The following is a 17,637-nucleotide window of genomic DNA, read 5'->3' as shown; positions in this document are numbered from 1 at the left end:
CAATGCTGAATAGATGCTTCAGCTGGAATAATGGGGACTGGTATTAAGGGTTCTGGTTGCCTCTTTGACTTTGAGGCAACTTTTATAGGTACTTTAGATCCCTGCGAGTAGAAATTTATAGGCAAGGCAATTTCTGCTCTCCAAGCTTTCTTTATGAAGAAACTTTACAACATGTAGACAGCCACAATAAGTGTTTTGTTTTTTTTCTTCTTCTTAGAAATATCCTTGGGTGAACTCCAAGGGAAATTGGCAGGCCAGACTGTAAAATCATGCAGTGGCTGAACATTTGGGTTTGAGAAGTATTTGCATTTTCTAGCTTTCATGACCAAGAGTGAAAGGGATGACAAGTCCACACTGGCCATTTCCCTGGTAGACAGGGCTCCTGGTTTCAGAAATGGCAACCACAGGAAGATCAAAATTTATTTTTGCCAGCATGTCTCCTCTCAAAAAAAAAAAAAAAAAAGAATCTGCTTAAAGGGTTATGTGTAGTGAGAGTTCAGAATTCGGATTTATTCCTCTCATTCAATCTGAAACCTATCCACCCAGCGCAAGTGACTACTTAAAATGTAAGGAAAATTAGGAATAAGGCTACCAATCTGCACTGAAAAAATATGGATGACTGGCAGCAAAATATAACAGCTTCTACATCGCTTTCTTATTGTCCAATGGGCACACAGATTATATAAATGTGACTGATTGATAAATAAATAAATTGGAAGCCAAAGAGATTACTTCTGAATCTTGCTTTTCCCAGGGTTATAATTTTCCCAGGGTTATAATTTTTGTGTCTGCTGAATCATGGCTGATCCAGTATTTGGTAGAATTTCCAAGATTCAATATTCTGAGTTGAAAATAAAACACTTTTTGTATTTTGGGCACATGGGTGCTTCTTCTGGGCTTCTTGGAATCATCTGGTTTGTCATAATGAGAAACAGGGTGTTGAGATACAAGTTTGGGCAATTCTGTGAGATTTGTTTGTCCCTATCCTGTTGTATTAATAATAATAAATATGAATCTTAAGAATATATTTCAGAATATCTCTAGGGGATCCTAGTGAATCCTCATGAATTTTAGTTTGTTTTACATGGTAACTTGAACAAAATTGGTAACTTACCTGTTCTAGCAGCCTCAGTTAAAAGCTTCTGTACTTCTTTCTCCACTTCAGAATTATTACAGATCTCTTCCAAAGTGCCTCTGAATCCTTTCTTTCTTGCTAACTCTTTAAGTTCTTTATGATTTGGCACAATAAATCCAATGATAAAAGAATGGAAACTAATACAAAGAGATATGTACAATTTCATAATTAAGTTGCTCATCTGTTTTATAAAATGTTAGTAATCTTCTACACGTTCATTATATATTTTTCTAAAAACTTTCCCCACAAATATAATGAAGTAATATTATTTTAGTCACAAAGGTTTCAATTGTGACAGCAATTTTTTCACCATTCTTAATACACTGTTTTTATATTCCTCAAAGATGCAGGAAATCCATCATATTGGTTATAAATCAGATATATTTAGTAACACAATTGCATTATAGAAGATTCTTTTAATTGCCAAAGTTGGAAGGGACTTTAGAGGTCTTCATCCTATGCTCAATACAGACTCCTCATACCATCCTGGAGAAATATATATCCAATATTTTATTGAAAACATTCAGTGATAGAGCATTCACAACTTCAGAAAGCAGACTGAATTGCTTAATAACTCTCTCAGTCAGGAAATTATTCCTTATTTCATGTATGGATTTCTTACTAAAAAGTTTCACTCATTGGTTCTTGGGTGCTCCAGAGAATAAATCTATTTTAAATAATAATTTTATACTGCTACATAATTTCTCTAGTCACTTTATAGTATAAAATTAAGAATGTAAAACAAAAACCACATGATACAAAATTTAAAAAATATAAAAATTAATGTAACTTTCTTATTATCCTAAGCATTATCGTAAGTTTTATTATTATTATAAGATATCTACCAGGAACTTAACTGCAAGGTCTCATAGAACCAACATGACAAAACAGAATTTGGACATCAAAATAATGAAAATATGTTAAATTGGGAGAAGAGAGAAGTCTTAGACTAGTAACGATAAATTAATAGGAAAGGCAAGAAAGCATTCCAGAACTGTAGGTCATAGATATTTTTTCATCTAATGACTAGTGGATTTGAATTTATTAAACCTCTAGAGTTATTAAGGAAGAAACAAAAGAGATTGGAATTTGAGAGTTAAATGCTTTATCAACTAAAAACACAAAATGAAAAACAAACAATAAACGTAGTCAGGCAGAAACATGATCTTTTTCCTCAGACAAAAATCTATTCTCTACTTCTCTTATTTGGAGCTCTTTATTTTTCTTAAAAAGGCAGAGAAAGGTGATGGGTGAGTCAGAGCTTCAAGTTACTCTAGGGAACCTGCCTGGTGAGATAGTTGTGGGAGGGAGAACTTCAGGATTTTAAAAAGTCTCTTTCTAGTCTAGTATACACAGCTGTAATAAGCAAACAGGCTCTAAGTTGAGGGATCATACAAAAATTCTGATTCTGGGGGCATTGGGAGAAAAAAAACCTATCAACAATTATCTTTTAGAAACAGTTAAATATGGGCATTTCTGAACAGTAATTCAACATTAACTGAAGTAACCTAACAGTGCCTAATATTGAATACAGCAAAAAGAAATATATTTTTTTCTACAAAATGTGAACAGGTTTAAAAGGCAATGACTGTATTTTTCATAAAAATACACAATACCAAGAAAGACATTTCTAGAAAATATTTGTTGCCCATGCAAAAATGAACATAAAGTTATACTGCTTTACCTGCTTGCATATACACAAATATTATCTACCAGGGGAAGATTCTTCAAAACTGCTTCAACCTTTCCAAGAGAAACATATTCACCTGCTTGAAGTTTTACAAGATCCTTTTTACGATCTATTGAATGGGAAATTAAAATGAATGTTATAATGAATAAATGACATGAAAATTATATGTAAAAAGTTAAGATTTATGATGGGCCTACTATTTATTTCTGAATTAAGACTATTTGCATTTAACAAATCTGGATAGAACAACTTTTATTAGTTTACAGCAATATGCATTTAAGTCCAAAATGTCTTAGCTTTTATGTTGAGTTTTCTAAATAAATTCACACATAATGGTAAACCATAATTAAAGCATAAACTACTGTCAAAATGAATACTGACTTGGCAATTAACCTAATATATTAAAATAACAAAGTGAACGCAATGTCTTGCCCACTGTGTATCTTCCCAGAACTCTAATAATCTCATATTTAGTCTAATAACTACTTCAAAAATACTATTTAGTAAATAAAGAGGGTTGTCAAAAAAAAATCCAAAAAGACATTGTCTAAATATCCAAAAAGATATTATATTGTCCAAAAAGACAAAAAGAAAAGAACAAAGATATAGACTTTTACTTCTAAATAAGCATACACAAGATTGTTCTGCAACTGAGTAGTTACCCTAATTGTAAGAATATGTAAATTTAATAAGTTGTGTCTTACATTCTTCCCAATTGTGTTCAACACCCAGAACTCTTACCAATCGTCACTGACTAGGAATTCTGAGAATTTAAATATATATATTTGGAAGATGCTTAAGCTAGAGAAAACTGATCTAATATTACAGGCTTATTCTAGGGAGAGCATTAATAAATCCAATAAATCAAGTGTTCTGTTTTCCTCTGTTCAATCATTTCCTTGGAGACTGCCTGGGCAAATTCTTGCATTTTTCTTGGCAAAGTTTTTCAGAAATGATTTGCCATTATTTCCTTTCTAGGACTGAAAGAAAGTGATTGGTCCAAGGTCACCCACTAGCTCTATGCCTAAAACAGATTTAAACTCTTGGTCTACCAGTTTCTAGCCTGATACCTTAATCACAGTAGTGATTGGTGTAGACACCAAACTGACTCTCCAACATAATAAAAATAAATACAATTCTAAGCAAGAAATAAACTCTCAATAGAACATATATATATTTAGCATTAAATATATTCAAATAAATAATAGAGAACCAAATCTACCACGGTCAAATGATTTTGCAGCAAAAAGTATTTCAATTAAGGTCTGCACACTACACTCACCAATAATTTTTAGACACCCATCTGATTGGAATTCCCCAATATCTCCAGTGTAGAGCCATCTCTCTCCATTCTCATCAACCATAAATTCAGACTTGGTTCGTTCTTCATTTTTGTAGTATCCCATAGTTATGTTTGGACCACCAATAACAATCTCACCTCTAGGGTATGGCTTATCTGTATTAAAGTATCCACCTATAGAACAGATATATTTCAAATTCAACACAAGTGAAGCTGTATATCCAGACACATTTTTTAAAAAATGCACACATATATATGCACTACCCTACACAGACAAAGCAGTAAGACAGGATTTCCATAAATGTGTTCCTGTTCCAGCCAATGATGTAGCTAATAATTCCAATTTGCAATGTGCTAGTTTTGGTTTTTTATTATTATTTATAAACAAGAATGCTGTGTTGCTATGAAAGAAAACAAGAAAGGAAAAGAAGGCATGGTATATTGTTAAATGTTGACTTCTATGGAAAGAAACAACCAGTTCATACAGATAAGTAATAAACACATTTCCAGTGAGAAAAAGAACCAAGCAGGTTGCTTATTAATATTGTGTGGAAATATAAACTACAATACACGAAGGATACACTGAGAATGTGGACTGGAAGAGCTCTACAATGAAACACTTTGATGGACTAGAAAGTATGCAATCACACATACACACATACAAGTGGTTACTGTGAAAATGGCTAACTAGACAAAGTGAACTGTGCAATACAACAATTAAAACTGCAGGTATAATTCTAAACAATGTATTGACAACTGTCTTTCCAGCATCCTAGATAGAGGTGGTTGTTCTATCATTTAACACTGGTCATCTGCTTGGTTGGCTAAGAACTGAAATGAAGTTCTTATCAATCCATAAATTCTATTCAAGAAAAATAAATCCAAAAAGGGCTGACTTAGCTTGGAATCAAAATGCAATGTTCAGTTTTCTTTCTACCATTCCCAAAACATTCAAAATAAACTCAGCTTTGCAGAGTAAAAACAAAGGTTAACTTTTTCAGTAATTATGTAGTTACAAACAAATTATGCAAAACAGGCTAAGTGAAAAAGGTGTGTGTAATAGGCCCCAAAATGGCACCTATAATAAATATTTGAATTCAAAGCTTCTTTAGCTAAATCCAGTATAATCCAGTTATCAGTTTTTAGAGTGCCAGTTCCACAGTACTAGCCTTTTATATTTATCTTATTAACAATGACTAAAATTTTCCATTGTGTGATCCAAGTATAAACCGCAAAAATAATTTATTAGAATTTTGATAAAGTCATTGCAAATATTATGGAAATAACATTTTAAGGCCAGCGAACTCTTCTGTGTATTCTCTTCACTTAATATTTATTTATCAATCATACTTAAAGTATATAATTTTAAAATGCCATATTTAGTGAAAGAACCCTAACTACTTGAAATAGAATAAACATGCAAAAAGTATTGGTAATCTCTCATCTTGCATTTTAAAAAAAATTGTTCAAATGTGACAGATTACTTATTTTAAGATCTGGCTATAGGAAGTGCAACTAGAAAATATATATTAAAAAAGCATGTATCATGCATGCACTTTGCTTCTATATTACAAAAAGAACTGTATACTTCTGCAAATTTTAATGATTTCTTTATAATACTTATAAAGTTGTCAACATACACTCATTGGATGCTAATTCTCTGTCTTTCAGAAAGCCCTCAAAACACCTCTCCTGACAGCAGGAGAATCTGCACAGTAGCTACAATACATATAACATTTTGATTTTAACTCTCTTATGATCTTGGTTTTAGTATTAATTGAAATGTTTTAAATGATTTTAGCACATGTGTAAATTGTTGGTTTTACTGTATGCCCCTCAAATTGATCTTGTGTCAGATAGGCGGCCACATAAATTTGATAAATAAATTAAAACTAGACAACCCATAACCTGTTTGAACATCCTATTTTCCATGTATAATATAGGGTAGCACTGTTTTCCCTCCCCTCATGTCCCTAAGCAGAACCCTGGGTGAAGCCTTGTCCTCCTCCTTGGCTGACCTTTGAAATGGCATGCCATTTTGCTGGGAGACGGTTTTCAAGAGGTATAGATGAAAATTAGAATTCAATTGCTGCTAACCACAAAGCTATTATAGCTGTGACAACTTTGCAAATAGAACTGATGAGAAATCACTGATATTTCAATTGCATGAAAGCAATGATCCCAGTTTTGTATGCATTCTTTATATTACCAAATTTGATACCTTGTCTCAAAAATATACTATGAGGTACCATTTGAGCTAATTTAAGGTTGCAAACAGACAAACTGACAGGACAGTTTTAGTAATATATAAATAAAATATTCTCCTGAGATGACAAGATCAATGTCTGCGCCTGAGGACAGGTCACATATCAACAATAATATTAATATTTTTATACTGAAATAAAAAATCAACCTGGAAGGAAGTGTATAGTTATACAACATGTTACTTATTCAACCAACAGTCTGAGGAATTTGCTGCTATTAATACATGAAAACTCAGGATCCCTAAATCTATGTTGCCTTATCCCATCTATGATATATCACAGGGCATGTTCCCTAGATATAAATCAAATTAGGATACAAAAAGACAACTATTAATCTATATACAATCTTTCTGGGAAAAATGGAGTTCATAGATTCCCTCTTACCAAGGGGAATTATATTTTTTTCTTGATACGTATGTATGTATGTATGCATGTATGTACGTATGTGTATATATTCATATATAAGATGTGGGAATGATGTGGGAAAATACCCAAACAAAGTTGAATACTATATATATATATATATATATCCGCGAAAACTTAAGAAAATGCACACACACACACACACATATATATATATATTGTGTGTGTGTGTGTATGTATACACACACACACAGTGTTTCTCACATAATAAGGCTGGGCCTTATTTATTTTTTTTTGAGCCCCGAAAAAACGGCTAGGCCGTATTTTGGGGGGTGACTTAATTCCCCCCTTGCACCCTCGCCACCAGCCGCTCCTAACGGGTGATCATGGCGAAGCGCAGAGAGCTCCCTACTCCCACCTTTGCTGCAGACACCTTTGGCACCCGCCACTGTTGCTTTCCCTTCTGCCCATTCTGTCGCCAAGTTTGGAGCGCCACCGCCATTTGGAGCTCCAAACAGCACCAGTGCTCCAAACGCGGAAGTGGCAGCTCCAAACATGACAGCGGGCGATCTTTTTATTTTGGTCCGCGCGAAGTTCAGAGCAAGCAAGAGAGGGAGACTGCGATGCCTCCATCTGAGATGGCAACCTCACTAGTGGATCACAACTTGGCTGGAAGCCCGAATCGGCGGGAAACAATGGTGATCTTTTTGGAGCGAGCGGAAAGGGAGAGAAGACTTGCGAGGCGTAATTTGCAGGAGGAAGTGGGTGTACCCCACGGCAGGGAGCCCAAGGAAGAAGGGCCGGTAGGGCACACACACACACACACACACACATTTCATATTCGTGTGTGTGTGTGTGTGTGTGTGTGTGTGTGTGTGTGTAAAAAGAGACAGACATCCCGATCTCTGGAACTAAAAATTTATATTGTTCACTAAGTTTTCGTTAGCCTCTGCTAACATCGTCAGAGTGTAAACTACTGTTAAGGAGATATGTGCCTTTATATAACATTAACCAATTAACAAACCAAAGCTTAGTGAACAATGTAAGTTTTTAGTTCCAGAGATCGGGATGTCTGTCTCTTTTTTCACAGTTTTAGCTGGAACTCTAAACCTGGGTGCCCCTGCTCCTATTCCAACATCTCACTATACCACAAGGGCTCCCATACCTCAGCTGAAAGAGAACATTTATTTTCTCATTTTGTGTCAAATAAATATTTTAAATAGCAAACTTCCTAATGGCTTCATATAATGATCACAATTATCCATATGTAGAACACAGTAGCATAGAAGATGTATTATTTTTTAAAATAAAAACGACAAAAGTACAAAGTGTTTTGAAATCAAGATGGCCTCTTATAACCACCAATCCAGCTCTTATTCCTCTCATTAGATGAAACTGCAACACAGTGAGTGTCAGCGTTCCAGAAAACCATCAGCTAATATGGCTTCCAAGGCTGACAGTAGGCACCGAGAGACTACAAATAAAAACCTGTAAGATCAGATGGACCAAACTGCAGGAGGCCAGCAGTAACAAGGGCTGAATGAATAAGTCTTCATAGCTCCTCTAAACAATGGCAGAATGGGGGCTATCCAGATCTTGGGGGAATTTTGTTTCAGAAGAAGACATTGTTACAAGGAAGGTGTGCTTCTGAGTTTTTATAAATGACTTTGTCATAGATAACAATCAGCATATTCTCAAATGCTGAGAATGGTGATGGGTCTCTTTTTAAAAATATCTTATTAACAAAATAAGATTCCTAATTACTAGTATTTTATCATTGTATATGCTACGTTTTATGGTGACTTTTTATGGTGTATCCTGATTTTATTGCTTTTTTGATTTTATGTGCTATTTCATTTTTGTTAATTTGGTGGATGGCACATAATCGATAAAACTTTTGTTTATTTATATGTCTAAGAAAATTTATTGTTCTATTATCTTACTTCTGTTCTGTTTACAACTCTTTCATTTCTTCCTTTTTATTATGGTAAGCTGTCTAGAGTAGCCTGACATTGAGACAACAATTAAATATAGTTGATATTAACAATAATATTGAAAAACAAATGTCCGTAATTCCAGAGATAATTATCAAAGCTAATGGCATCAGCATTATATGAGGTGAAAAATTCAAAATCTCTAATTTCCTATGTTGAAGGAAAAGAGAATTACTGATTTTTTCAGTCACTGCAATTTTGTAAGAGATTCAGGATAACAGCTTCTCCTTTACTTTGATGAGATAGGATTTAAGAGGCATTTTATAAGATGCTGGTGGGAACTATACAACCTAGAACAAGATAGTTTGAGGTGCTAGTCTTAAACTTAGCAGGACTGAAACAGAATCTAAAACAGGGATAGGAACAGGGCTATAGCCTGACAGAATCCTCTGGGGCTGAAACCTAACAGCTCAGAATCATGTCCGATCAAATGTTGATAGTAAAATTATTGAAAATGTGCTTTATTTCCTAACAAACACACGTTTTTTTAAAAAATAAAAATCTCCCAAAATTACTGAGGAAAAATACATATACACAAACACCCCAGGAAGTCATCAACATAATGCCCAGATGTCCTCCAAATGTTAGTTATTGCTTCCAACCATTAAGAAATGTTCTATCTGTGCTAAACAAAAGCAGGAACTGTGTGTCACACTCTGGGACAGTGTTGATGATGTGCACATACAGATGGAAAAGAATATGACATGTTAGGCATGTCAGAATATGCATTACAGTACCCTTTACCATAAAGATTATCTCCCCCGCTCCCCCCGGCTGGTGACTATGGACAGTTTCAGCAGGTTGGGTTTGAAGTCCAGCAAGAATCACTGAGGGAAAAAGTGACTACACGAAATGCCACTGCTTTTAAGGCACAGACATATGTATGGAAGGTGAAGGGATTGGTAGATCTAATGAGCTTCGGAGAGGCTTTGTTTAGAACTCAGAGAAACTAAATAGAGAACCTGCCCTCATTTCTGCCACTAACGATCAAGCCTTTCTGATATGTTAATGTATTCAACCTTTTCCAAAAGAACTATCATACAATCATTAAAGTTTCTTCCTACCTTCTTCCCAATTCATCAGCTTGATTTCACAACAAATTAAGGGTGCTCCCACTCTGCCTGTTGTGTAGTCCCAAACTGAAATGTAAGAAAATGTAATTTAAAAAAACCAGAAGTAGTTTCAGTAATAATTTGTCATGTCTGTGAACAACTAACAATATGCAATGTCAGTGTTTTGAAATAATATCAACCAGTATGCTGATAACACCCAATTATATTGTTACACACTACTGCCATGTTGATCTACAAATACTACTGACCTTCTGTTATTGTTCCAGCCCCAGAGGATTCTGTCAGGCCATAGCCCTGTCCAACAGGACAACAAAAACAGATGTTCATAAATCTCTGAGTTGCTGCAGAAAGTGGAGCTCCTCCACAGAGTAAAACCCGTATCTTCCCACCTAGCAGCATCCGGACTTTCCGGAAAACAAGGCTAAAAGGGGAGGGGGGAGAAGAAAATGAAGAAGTTGTTTCTTTTACTTAACAACATCAGTTTAACCGGCATGGCATATACAACCAATCCAAAGATTTAACTATCTTTGCAAAATGTTGTTTCAGAAAAAATGCAACTGTATCTTATACATGGCTACCAAGAAATAAATTATCCTCTTCTCAGTAGAACACACCCTAATAAGAAGGTATGTTATAGCCAATGGCAGATAAACAGATTTATACAATAAATTATTATTTTCTTTTAAACAGTGTAGCTGGAAGTAACTTTCCAAAATAACATTACTGTTTTATAAGCTTAACTTCTACTATTTCCCAAATGGGCTCTTTTTTGGAGCCTAGCATCCCTTCATAAAAATGTTCCTCTACAGAGAAAAACAAATCAACCTCTCTTACCAACCTGTCACATACTGGAGTACTGTAGCCTTTTGAAATCTGTTCCATCTTGTAATTATAAGCTAAAGTAAACAAATTGCGCTGAAAACTGGACATTTCATTAACTCGATTCATGACATTTTTGTAGATTCGATCCATGATTTCCTAGTTATAGAAATAAATTACATCAAGCAGCGATAAATTGCAGTGGGTTGTACATTTACTCCATTACAGTAATCTGGTTTAACATTAGATAAAAACTTAAGATTTTCCCCAAGAATTTGAACATTCAAATATGTAAGAATAAAATTTCAGATAAAAGGCAAAGCTTTGAAACTATTACTGCAAAAGAATGTAATCAAAAAATATTACAAAGGTCCCGATTTTTTTCCCATGCTCACATTCACATTACTTTTCAAGTACCTAAGCACTACTTTAACATAAGGCTATAATGACTATACATTTTGTATGGTTAGGAGCCTTTGAAAGCTGGAAGGCAGAGGAACAAGAATGCATAGTGTCACAGAGCACAGAAAACTGCTTTTTGCTTTTGTTTGTTGTTTCAAGCAATGAATTACATGATTGTAGCTACAAAAACTATTCCAAAGATTCCAGTTGATTTAGAAAGCTTTTTTACAATGTTAATTGAATTAAAATTTACATTTCTCCTTTCCCTCTCCCATCTCCTGCTAGAGGTATGTTTACCTAGAAAGGAAAAGCGTATCGCTATATATACACCTATCCTAAATGCAACTCAAATGTTTAAAAGACATAAATGCCTAAATAATCTCCATACATCAATGTCATTATCAGAACTTCTTTTAATAAAGCTGTCAAGTTTTTCTCCCTTTTTAATTACTGTTTAACATGTTTAAAGCATTAATAATATAACAAATATGAGTCATGAAGCATAATTAGAAAATAAGTCACATTTTTAGTTATTCTGTAGCACCTTAAATTAATCGTATGTTATTTTCATGGGAAAAGGCACAAACAGCTGAAATGGGAATAAAAAGCAAAAAAAAGTAAAAATCTTAAAGCTTCTTTTAATTTGTAGTTATCAAATTCTAACTAATATTACATGTTTAAAACAATGTAGTATTCGTATGTGGTACATATCCATATCATACTGCTATTATGAAGTCTGCATAGACTTCAAGTTTCTTTCTTTCTGGGTGAAATTCTAGGTACTGGTTATTTCCTCTAAAGCCTTACATGGCCCAAAGTCAAATTATTTGCAGGATGGTTTTGCCATTGGCAAAACTGACTACTCTGATTAAAGAAAAGAACCTAAGTGCTTGATGTGGAAAAGAATGTAACTTTGGCTTTGGGTTTTATACGTTAGATAAGATAGATCTTTATAGAAATGACTTGTTCATATTATTATGGAAAAACAAAAGGCTATGATTTGACCCTAATGCCTTATTTTACTGCATCAGAGAAAGTCAGAAGTCAATGCTTCTTTTTCTTTTCTTTTCCTTACCTTTCCTCACTTCTATTTCCCCTCTCCCTTCCCTCCTCATTGCTCTTTTATTTACTTTTGTTTCTCCCTTCCCTCCTCATTGCTCTTTTATTTACTTTTGTGTTTTATAATAATCAATAGCTTAATTTAAAAATGTCTGGAAGAAAAAATTAGTTGCAGGATGGATAAACTGTTGGATAAACTGGGCACACTCGATTCTTTTCCTTAAATATTGCATCTAGTGGGACCTCGGAAATGTGCATTTTTCCATAGTAGCCCTTATCCTGACAAATGCACTTTACCCATATTCTGTCCTGTAGAATAAAAACATCAGGCTTTTCTGTAAAACCTTTCAGGTATTTCAAGGGTACTATTCTCAAAAGTCAACGTTCCCAATTCAATGTTTCTTCACAAGGCTTAATTTCTGGATCCCAATTATCCTCACTATCATTCTCTGACCCCATTCTAATTTGTCCAAATTCTTCTTAAAATATATTCCCTAGAACTAAATACAGTAACTGATTTAGATTTTGGCCCATGCAAAATTTAGTGGAATAGTTAAAACCCTTGATTAGTTAGTACACACTCAATTCATGACTTTTTTTGAATACTCAATCCATGATTTCCTAGTTGTAGCAATAAATTACATCAAGTAGTGATAAACTGCAATGTACTATACATTTATTCTATCACAACAATTGTAGGAGTATTGTGTGGTAATGATGCACCTAAAATTCTATCTTTTTGGACACTCATTCCAAATTGAATGTGTTCAAGCATTTTTTTCAAATAAGTATTCTACCAAGCCACAGGAAGCATTTTACCTGCATTTCCTAATAAATAGGCTATTTCTTGTTCCCATCTTATGGTTTTGTCCACAGAAGGAAAAGTTGTTAAAGACTATGTTGCCTATTAGCTTTTTTTGTTCATTTGGTCAGTGAACTTGGTCCCTGAAAATTGCCCCCCTTATATTCCAGGTTTTGCTTACTCAGCGTGAAGCTATCAATCACTCTTTATTCATGCATTTTTAAGAAGGTTCTAAGCATACAATACACAAATATGAATATTTTTTCTTTAAAGTCATACTTTCCATAATCACATAGATCACAGACTGCTCAGAAATATTTTCCACATATATTAAACAATATTTTAAAACTGCAGACATCAACTTACTGGAACAGCTGCCATTAAAGTTGGCTTCAATGTAGACACATCACCTTTACTCCCTTTCTTTATTTTAGATGACTGAAAGAAAAATAAAGTAATATGTTGCCTTTATCCAATCTGTTTTTATTTGTTCACAATGTAGCCTACACTAAAGAAAAAGAAGTTTTACCATAACTTCAGAAAATAGGCCAAGAATATTTTGTCAGAAATACAAAAAAGCACTTAAAAAAAAAAGACAAGCACTTCCATTTTGTATTTAGGAAATACTGTGAAATGTATGATGTCAATGTGGGGATGTTTATTTGTTGAAAAAGCTTACCTGATCACTTAGAGTTTGAGGTGATGAATAACCAATTCGGCAACCATGGGTCAAACAAACAAGTTCAGCACTTAACTCTAAAACATGAGCAAGTGGCAAGTAGCCAATGTAGGTATCTTTCTCTCTGAAAACAAATTAAGGTATTTATCAAATTATGCCAATTCATTGCAAAGATGATAATAACATATTCTAAAACATATCTTGGCATACTATTGCATCAAGAAAACAAACAGAAGAAAACATAACAATATGGATAAAAGATGTATATTCTTTTATGATATAAAGAAAAACACATATGTCCCTAAGGATGAAGCCCAAATGCATTTAAGAATATAAACTGTTCATAGTTCTATTAAATAGCTTTTCTCCTTCACTGTTCCTTGTTAACAGTAGTTAAGCACAACTGCAAAGAAATCATTCTTTCCAGTCAGATTTTCTTCTATTATTTAGCTTTCTGTTATAACCCTGATTTAATGAAAGCATTATAATTGATTATAGTATTGTAAAGAAATATAAAAGCTATTTAAATTCCTAAAGCAAATGAAATACATACCCCAAATTTGGAATCCTTTCAGCCATCCCAGTTATACTAGAAATAAGATTACAATGAGAGATCATGACACCTTTTGGGACTCCTGTAGAACCACTTGTATACATAATAACTGCAATGTCTGATGATACTGGTTTCAACTTCTGTTTGAATAATTCTTCACAAAAATAAAAGGTAGAAACATATTCATTAGATAAAAATATTTTAAAATTGTCCCCAAACATACACATTCTAATACATATAACCAATTTGCTTTTCTTGACAAAGGAACAGCCAATACAGCCAGAATCTTGCAAGCTTTCAGCAGTCATACTAGAATAAAAAAATGTCTATGGAGATTCTTGGTCATCTAGATCAGCGGTTGCCAACCAGTGGGCCGCAACCCACTGGTGAGCCGTGAGAAAATTTTGGTGGGCTGCAGAGAAATCTCACCCCCAGAGCACCCCCACAAAGCAATTAATCCAGGCTGCACAGAAACACAAGGCTGCGCCGCCCACATGGCCCGCGGGAAGCCTCCCCGCCCACTCACTCCTTACCTGGTAAACTTGCCTGATAAATTGCTATTTTTCCTTTTTCTGACCATCATCTGTTCTGCTGTGCCAGGAGATTTAGATTAGCTAGGAAGCAGAAAATGGTTGGCTTTCTTGCTTTCTACCTAGTCTTTAGATCTTCAGCTCAGCACAGCCAAACCTCCATTAGGATTCAAGGTTTGCTTGCAAGCAAATTCAGTGCAGACTCATGGCAAGCAAATTTGAGAGACTGAGCTAGCTGATGGCAGATAGATCACTGAATGATTCTGTGAGCAACTCAATCTGCCTGCTTTGCCTGATTTTGGGTAAAAGTTGCTCTTTTTTAAATAAAAAATTCAATATTTACATGCATGGTGTGTTGTGAGCTAATTTTGTGAGTTTTCGTGCTAGCAAATTTTATGAGTTTCTTGAAAGCAAATTTTATGTGACAGACTTAGCTAGCCAATGGCAGAGAGATAGATCTCTGAATGAATCTGTGATTCTGTGAGCAACTCAATCTGCCTGCCTGCTTTGCCTGATTTTGGGTAAAAGTTGCTCTTTTTATAAAAAATTCAATATTTATATAAATATTTATAATATTTAAAATTATAAGTTTGGTGGTCCCTGAGGTCCAAAAGGTTGGCAACCCCTGATCTAGATCATGGTTGTCCCAAAGATGCTTTTTCAAAAGGCAACCAGACTTTCTTGCTTTTGTTCTTGAAGACTTTTAGTCAGAGCTGAAGAAGCTTCTTGGATGAGAAGTGAAATATCTTCAAGTGGAAAAAAAATGGCAGTTGCCTTTTGAAATAGTATACTGAAACTAGAATGAAAAATATTTCCATGATATTCTTTATTTTTTTAAATATACTTTATTACGTTTCTGAAAAAAATATAAAATATAAAAAACAAGAAAAGGGAATTAAAAAGGAAAAGATAGGGAATGGGACGGTGAAAAAGTGCAAAGGAAAAATAATAGAAAAAGGATCACTTCCAACTTTTTAAATATAAAGTATAATATACATTTAGATCCATTAACTTTTTGATAACATTAAATGTTATACAATTATTTCCATGATAACTGCAGCAAAACTTTTGTATGCACAGAGATGGAAATACTTATATAATCCCACTGTGAACAGACAGTAAAGTTAATGGAACTGGTTTAGATGGTGAAATTAATTATTTTCACTGTGAAGAAAAGATTTTGTGTCGCTTTGTTTCTATGTGAATGCTACTTTGAATTTTTTTTTGCTAAAACTCAAAATAAATACTTTATTCTTTATTTCTTTCTTGTGCTTTTTTAAAAGTTTTCCTCTCTGATATCAACAAAATGAATTAAGCACATTTGTTTTAGGTTGACTGCACTTTTGTAGAGAAGTGTGATAAATAAGGGTTAGCCACAGGTTCTTAGAAAAAGATCTAGATACTTTAAGGAGCTGCTAACAGAAACTACATGTACGCCCAAGCATGCTCTGTTAGGGCATTGTTTTCCTTCAGACCAAAGTTATTATATATCTTGACTGGTAGGCATCTATGGAACTATTTCTGAAGGGAGCCCTCAAGAAATCTGATGTCAACATTCCTATTGCTGAATCTGAATTCATGCCACTCCCTGTTCAAGGAACTGAATTCAACTGATATCTTCTTTTAAAGGATTGGCATGATATAACATTTTTTTTAAAAAATATAAAACATAATATAAAACAAAATATAAAACAGCCAAGCCTCCTACAACTGGCCCCAATCCATTGGGCTCACAACCTCTGGTGATCACAGAAAAAGAAGTGCAAGATCTATTACACAGACAGAAGCCAGGAAAAGCAACAGGGCCAGACAAGATAACTCCTTCTTGCTTAAAAGTCTGTGCTGACCAATTGGCCCCCATCTTCACCCGAATCTTCAATAGATCACTAGAGATGTGCTATGTTCCTTCCTGCTTCAAACGTTCTACCATCATCCCAGTGCCAAAGAAGCCCTCCATCAAGGAACTGAATGACTACAGACGAGTTGCTCTAACATCTGTAGTTATGAAAATCTTTGAAAGGCTTATGCTGTCCCACCTGAAAACCATCACGGATCCGCTGTTAGATCCCATGCAGTTTGCATACCGAGCAAAGAGATTGACAGTTGATGCTGTTAACATGGCTCTGCATGACATCCTACAACACCTTGAATCTCCAAATACCTATGCAAGGGTCCTCTTTGTAGACTTCAGTTCAGCATTCAATACCATCATTCCAGACACTCTTCTAATTGAATTAAACCAACTAGCGGTACCTGAACACACTTGTAAGTGGATCATAAGCTTCCTAACAGACAGAAAACAGCAGGTGAAGCTAGGCAGAATCACATCCAATACCTGTACAATCAGCACAGGGGCCCCTCAAGGCTATGTGCTTTCTTCACTTCTCCCTATATACCAATGACTGCATCTCAAACGATCCATCTGTTAAAACAGTGAAGTTTGCTGATGACACAACAGTGATTGGTCTCATTCGAGACAATGATGAATCTGCATACAGATAGCTGGTTATACAACTTGCCTCGTGGTGTAACTGGAACAATCTAGAACTGAACACACTCAAAACTGTAGAAATGGTGGTAGAGTTTAGAAGAAACTCTCCTATACTAGCACCTCTTACAATACTAGACAACACAGTATCAAGAGTAGACCTTCAAATTTCTAGGTTCTACTATATCACATGACCAAAAATGGACACCTAACATCAAAAACATCATCAAAAAAGCACAACAAAGAATGTTCTTCTGCGCCAACTCAGAAAGCTCAAACTGCCCAAGGAGCTGCCGATATAGTTCTACAGAAGAATTACTGCGTCTATCATCTGCACCTCTATAACTGTCTGATTTGGTTCTGCAACCCAACAGGACAGACACAGACACAGAGGATAATTAGGACTGCAGAAAAAACAATTACTACCCACCTGCCTTCAATTGAGGACCTGTGTACTGCATGAGTCAAAAAGAGGGCTGTGAAAAA

The 17,637-nt window shown here is 34.6% G+C and overlaps 1 protein-coding gene across 2 annotated transcripts in view; it reads right to left on the bottom strand.

The window, feature by feature from the left end:
- Positions 1-17,637, bottom strand: part of ACSL3 (acyl-CoA synthetase long chain family member 3) — a 48,821-nt gene that overhangs the window by 3,185 nt on the left and 27,999 nt on the right. For both annotated transcript variants that reach the window (XM_087933206.1, XM_026701512.2), the window contains 9 exons: positions 14,134-14,287; positions 13,581-13,704; positions 13,268-13,339; positions 10,658-10,797; positions 10,068-10,240; positions 9,811-9,885; positions 4,108-4,299; positions 2,820-2,934; positions 1,115-1,272 (listed from right to left, as the gene is read on the bottom strand). In XM_087933206.1, the coding sequence (XP_087789332.1) occupies positions 1,115-1,272; positions 2,820-2,934; positions 4,108-4,299; positions 9,811-9,885; positions 10,068-10,240; positions 10,658-10,797; positions 13,268-13,339; positions 13,581-13,704; positions 14,134-14,287 (1,203 nt within the window). The remainder of the gene's footprint in view (positions 1-1,114; positions 1,273-2,819; positions 2,935-4,107; positions 4,300-9,810; positions 9,886-10,067; positions 10,241-10,657; positions 10,798-13,267; positions 13,340-13,580; positions 13,705-14,133; positions 14,288-17,637) is intronic.

Source organism: Pseudonaja textilis, chromosome 4 (genome assembly GCF_049901715.1).
Source record: "Pseudonaja textilis isolate UNSWEBS1 chromosome 4, rPseTex1.2, whole genome shotgun sequence".
NCBI classification, from domain to species: domain Eukaryota; kingdom Metazoa; phylum Chordata; class Lepidosauria; order Squamata; family Elapidae; genus Pseudonaja; species Pseudonaja textilis.
The sequence above is the reverse complement of the archived record's forward strand: the minus strand, read 5'-3'. Positions and strand labels throughout refer to the sequence as shown.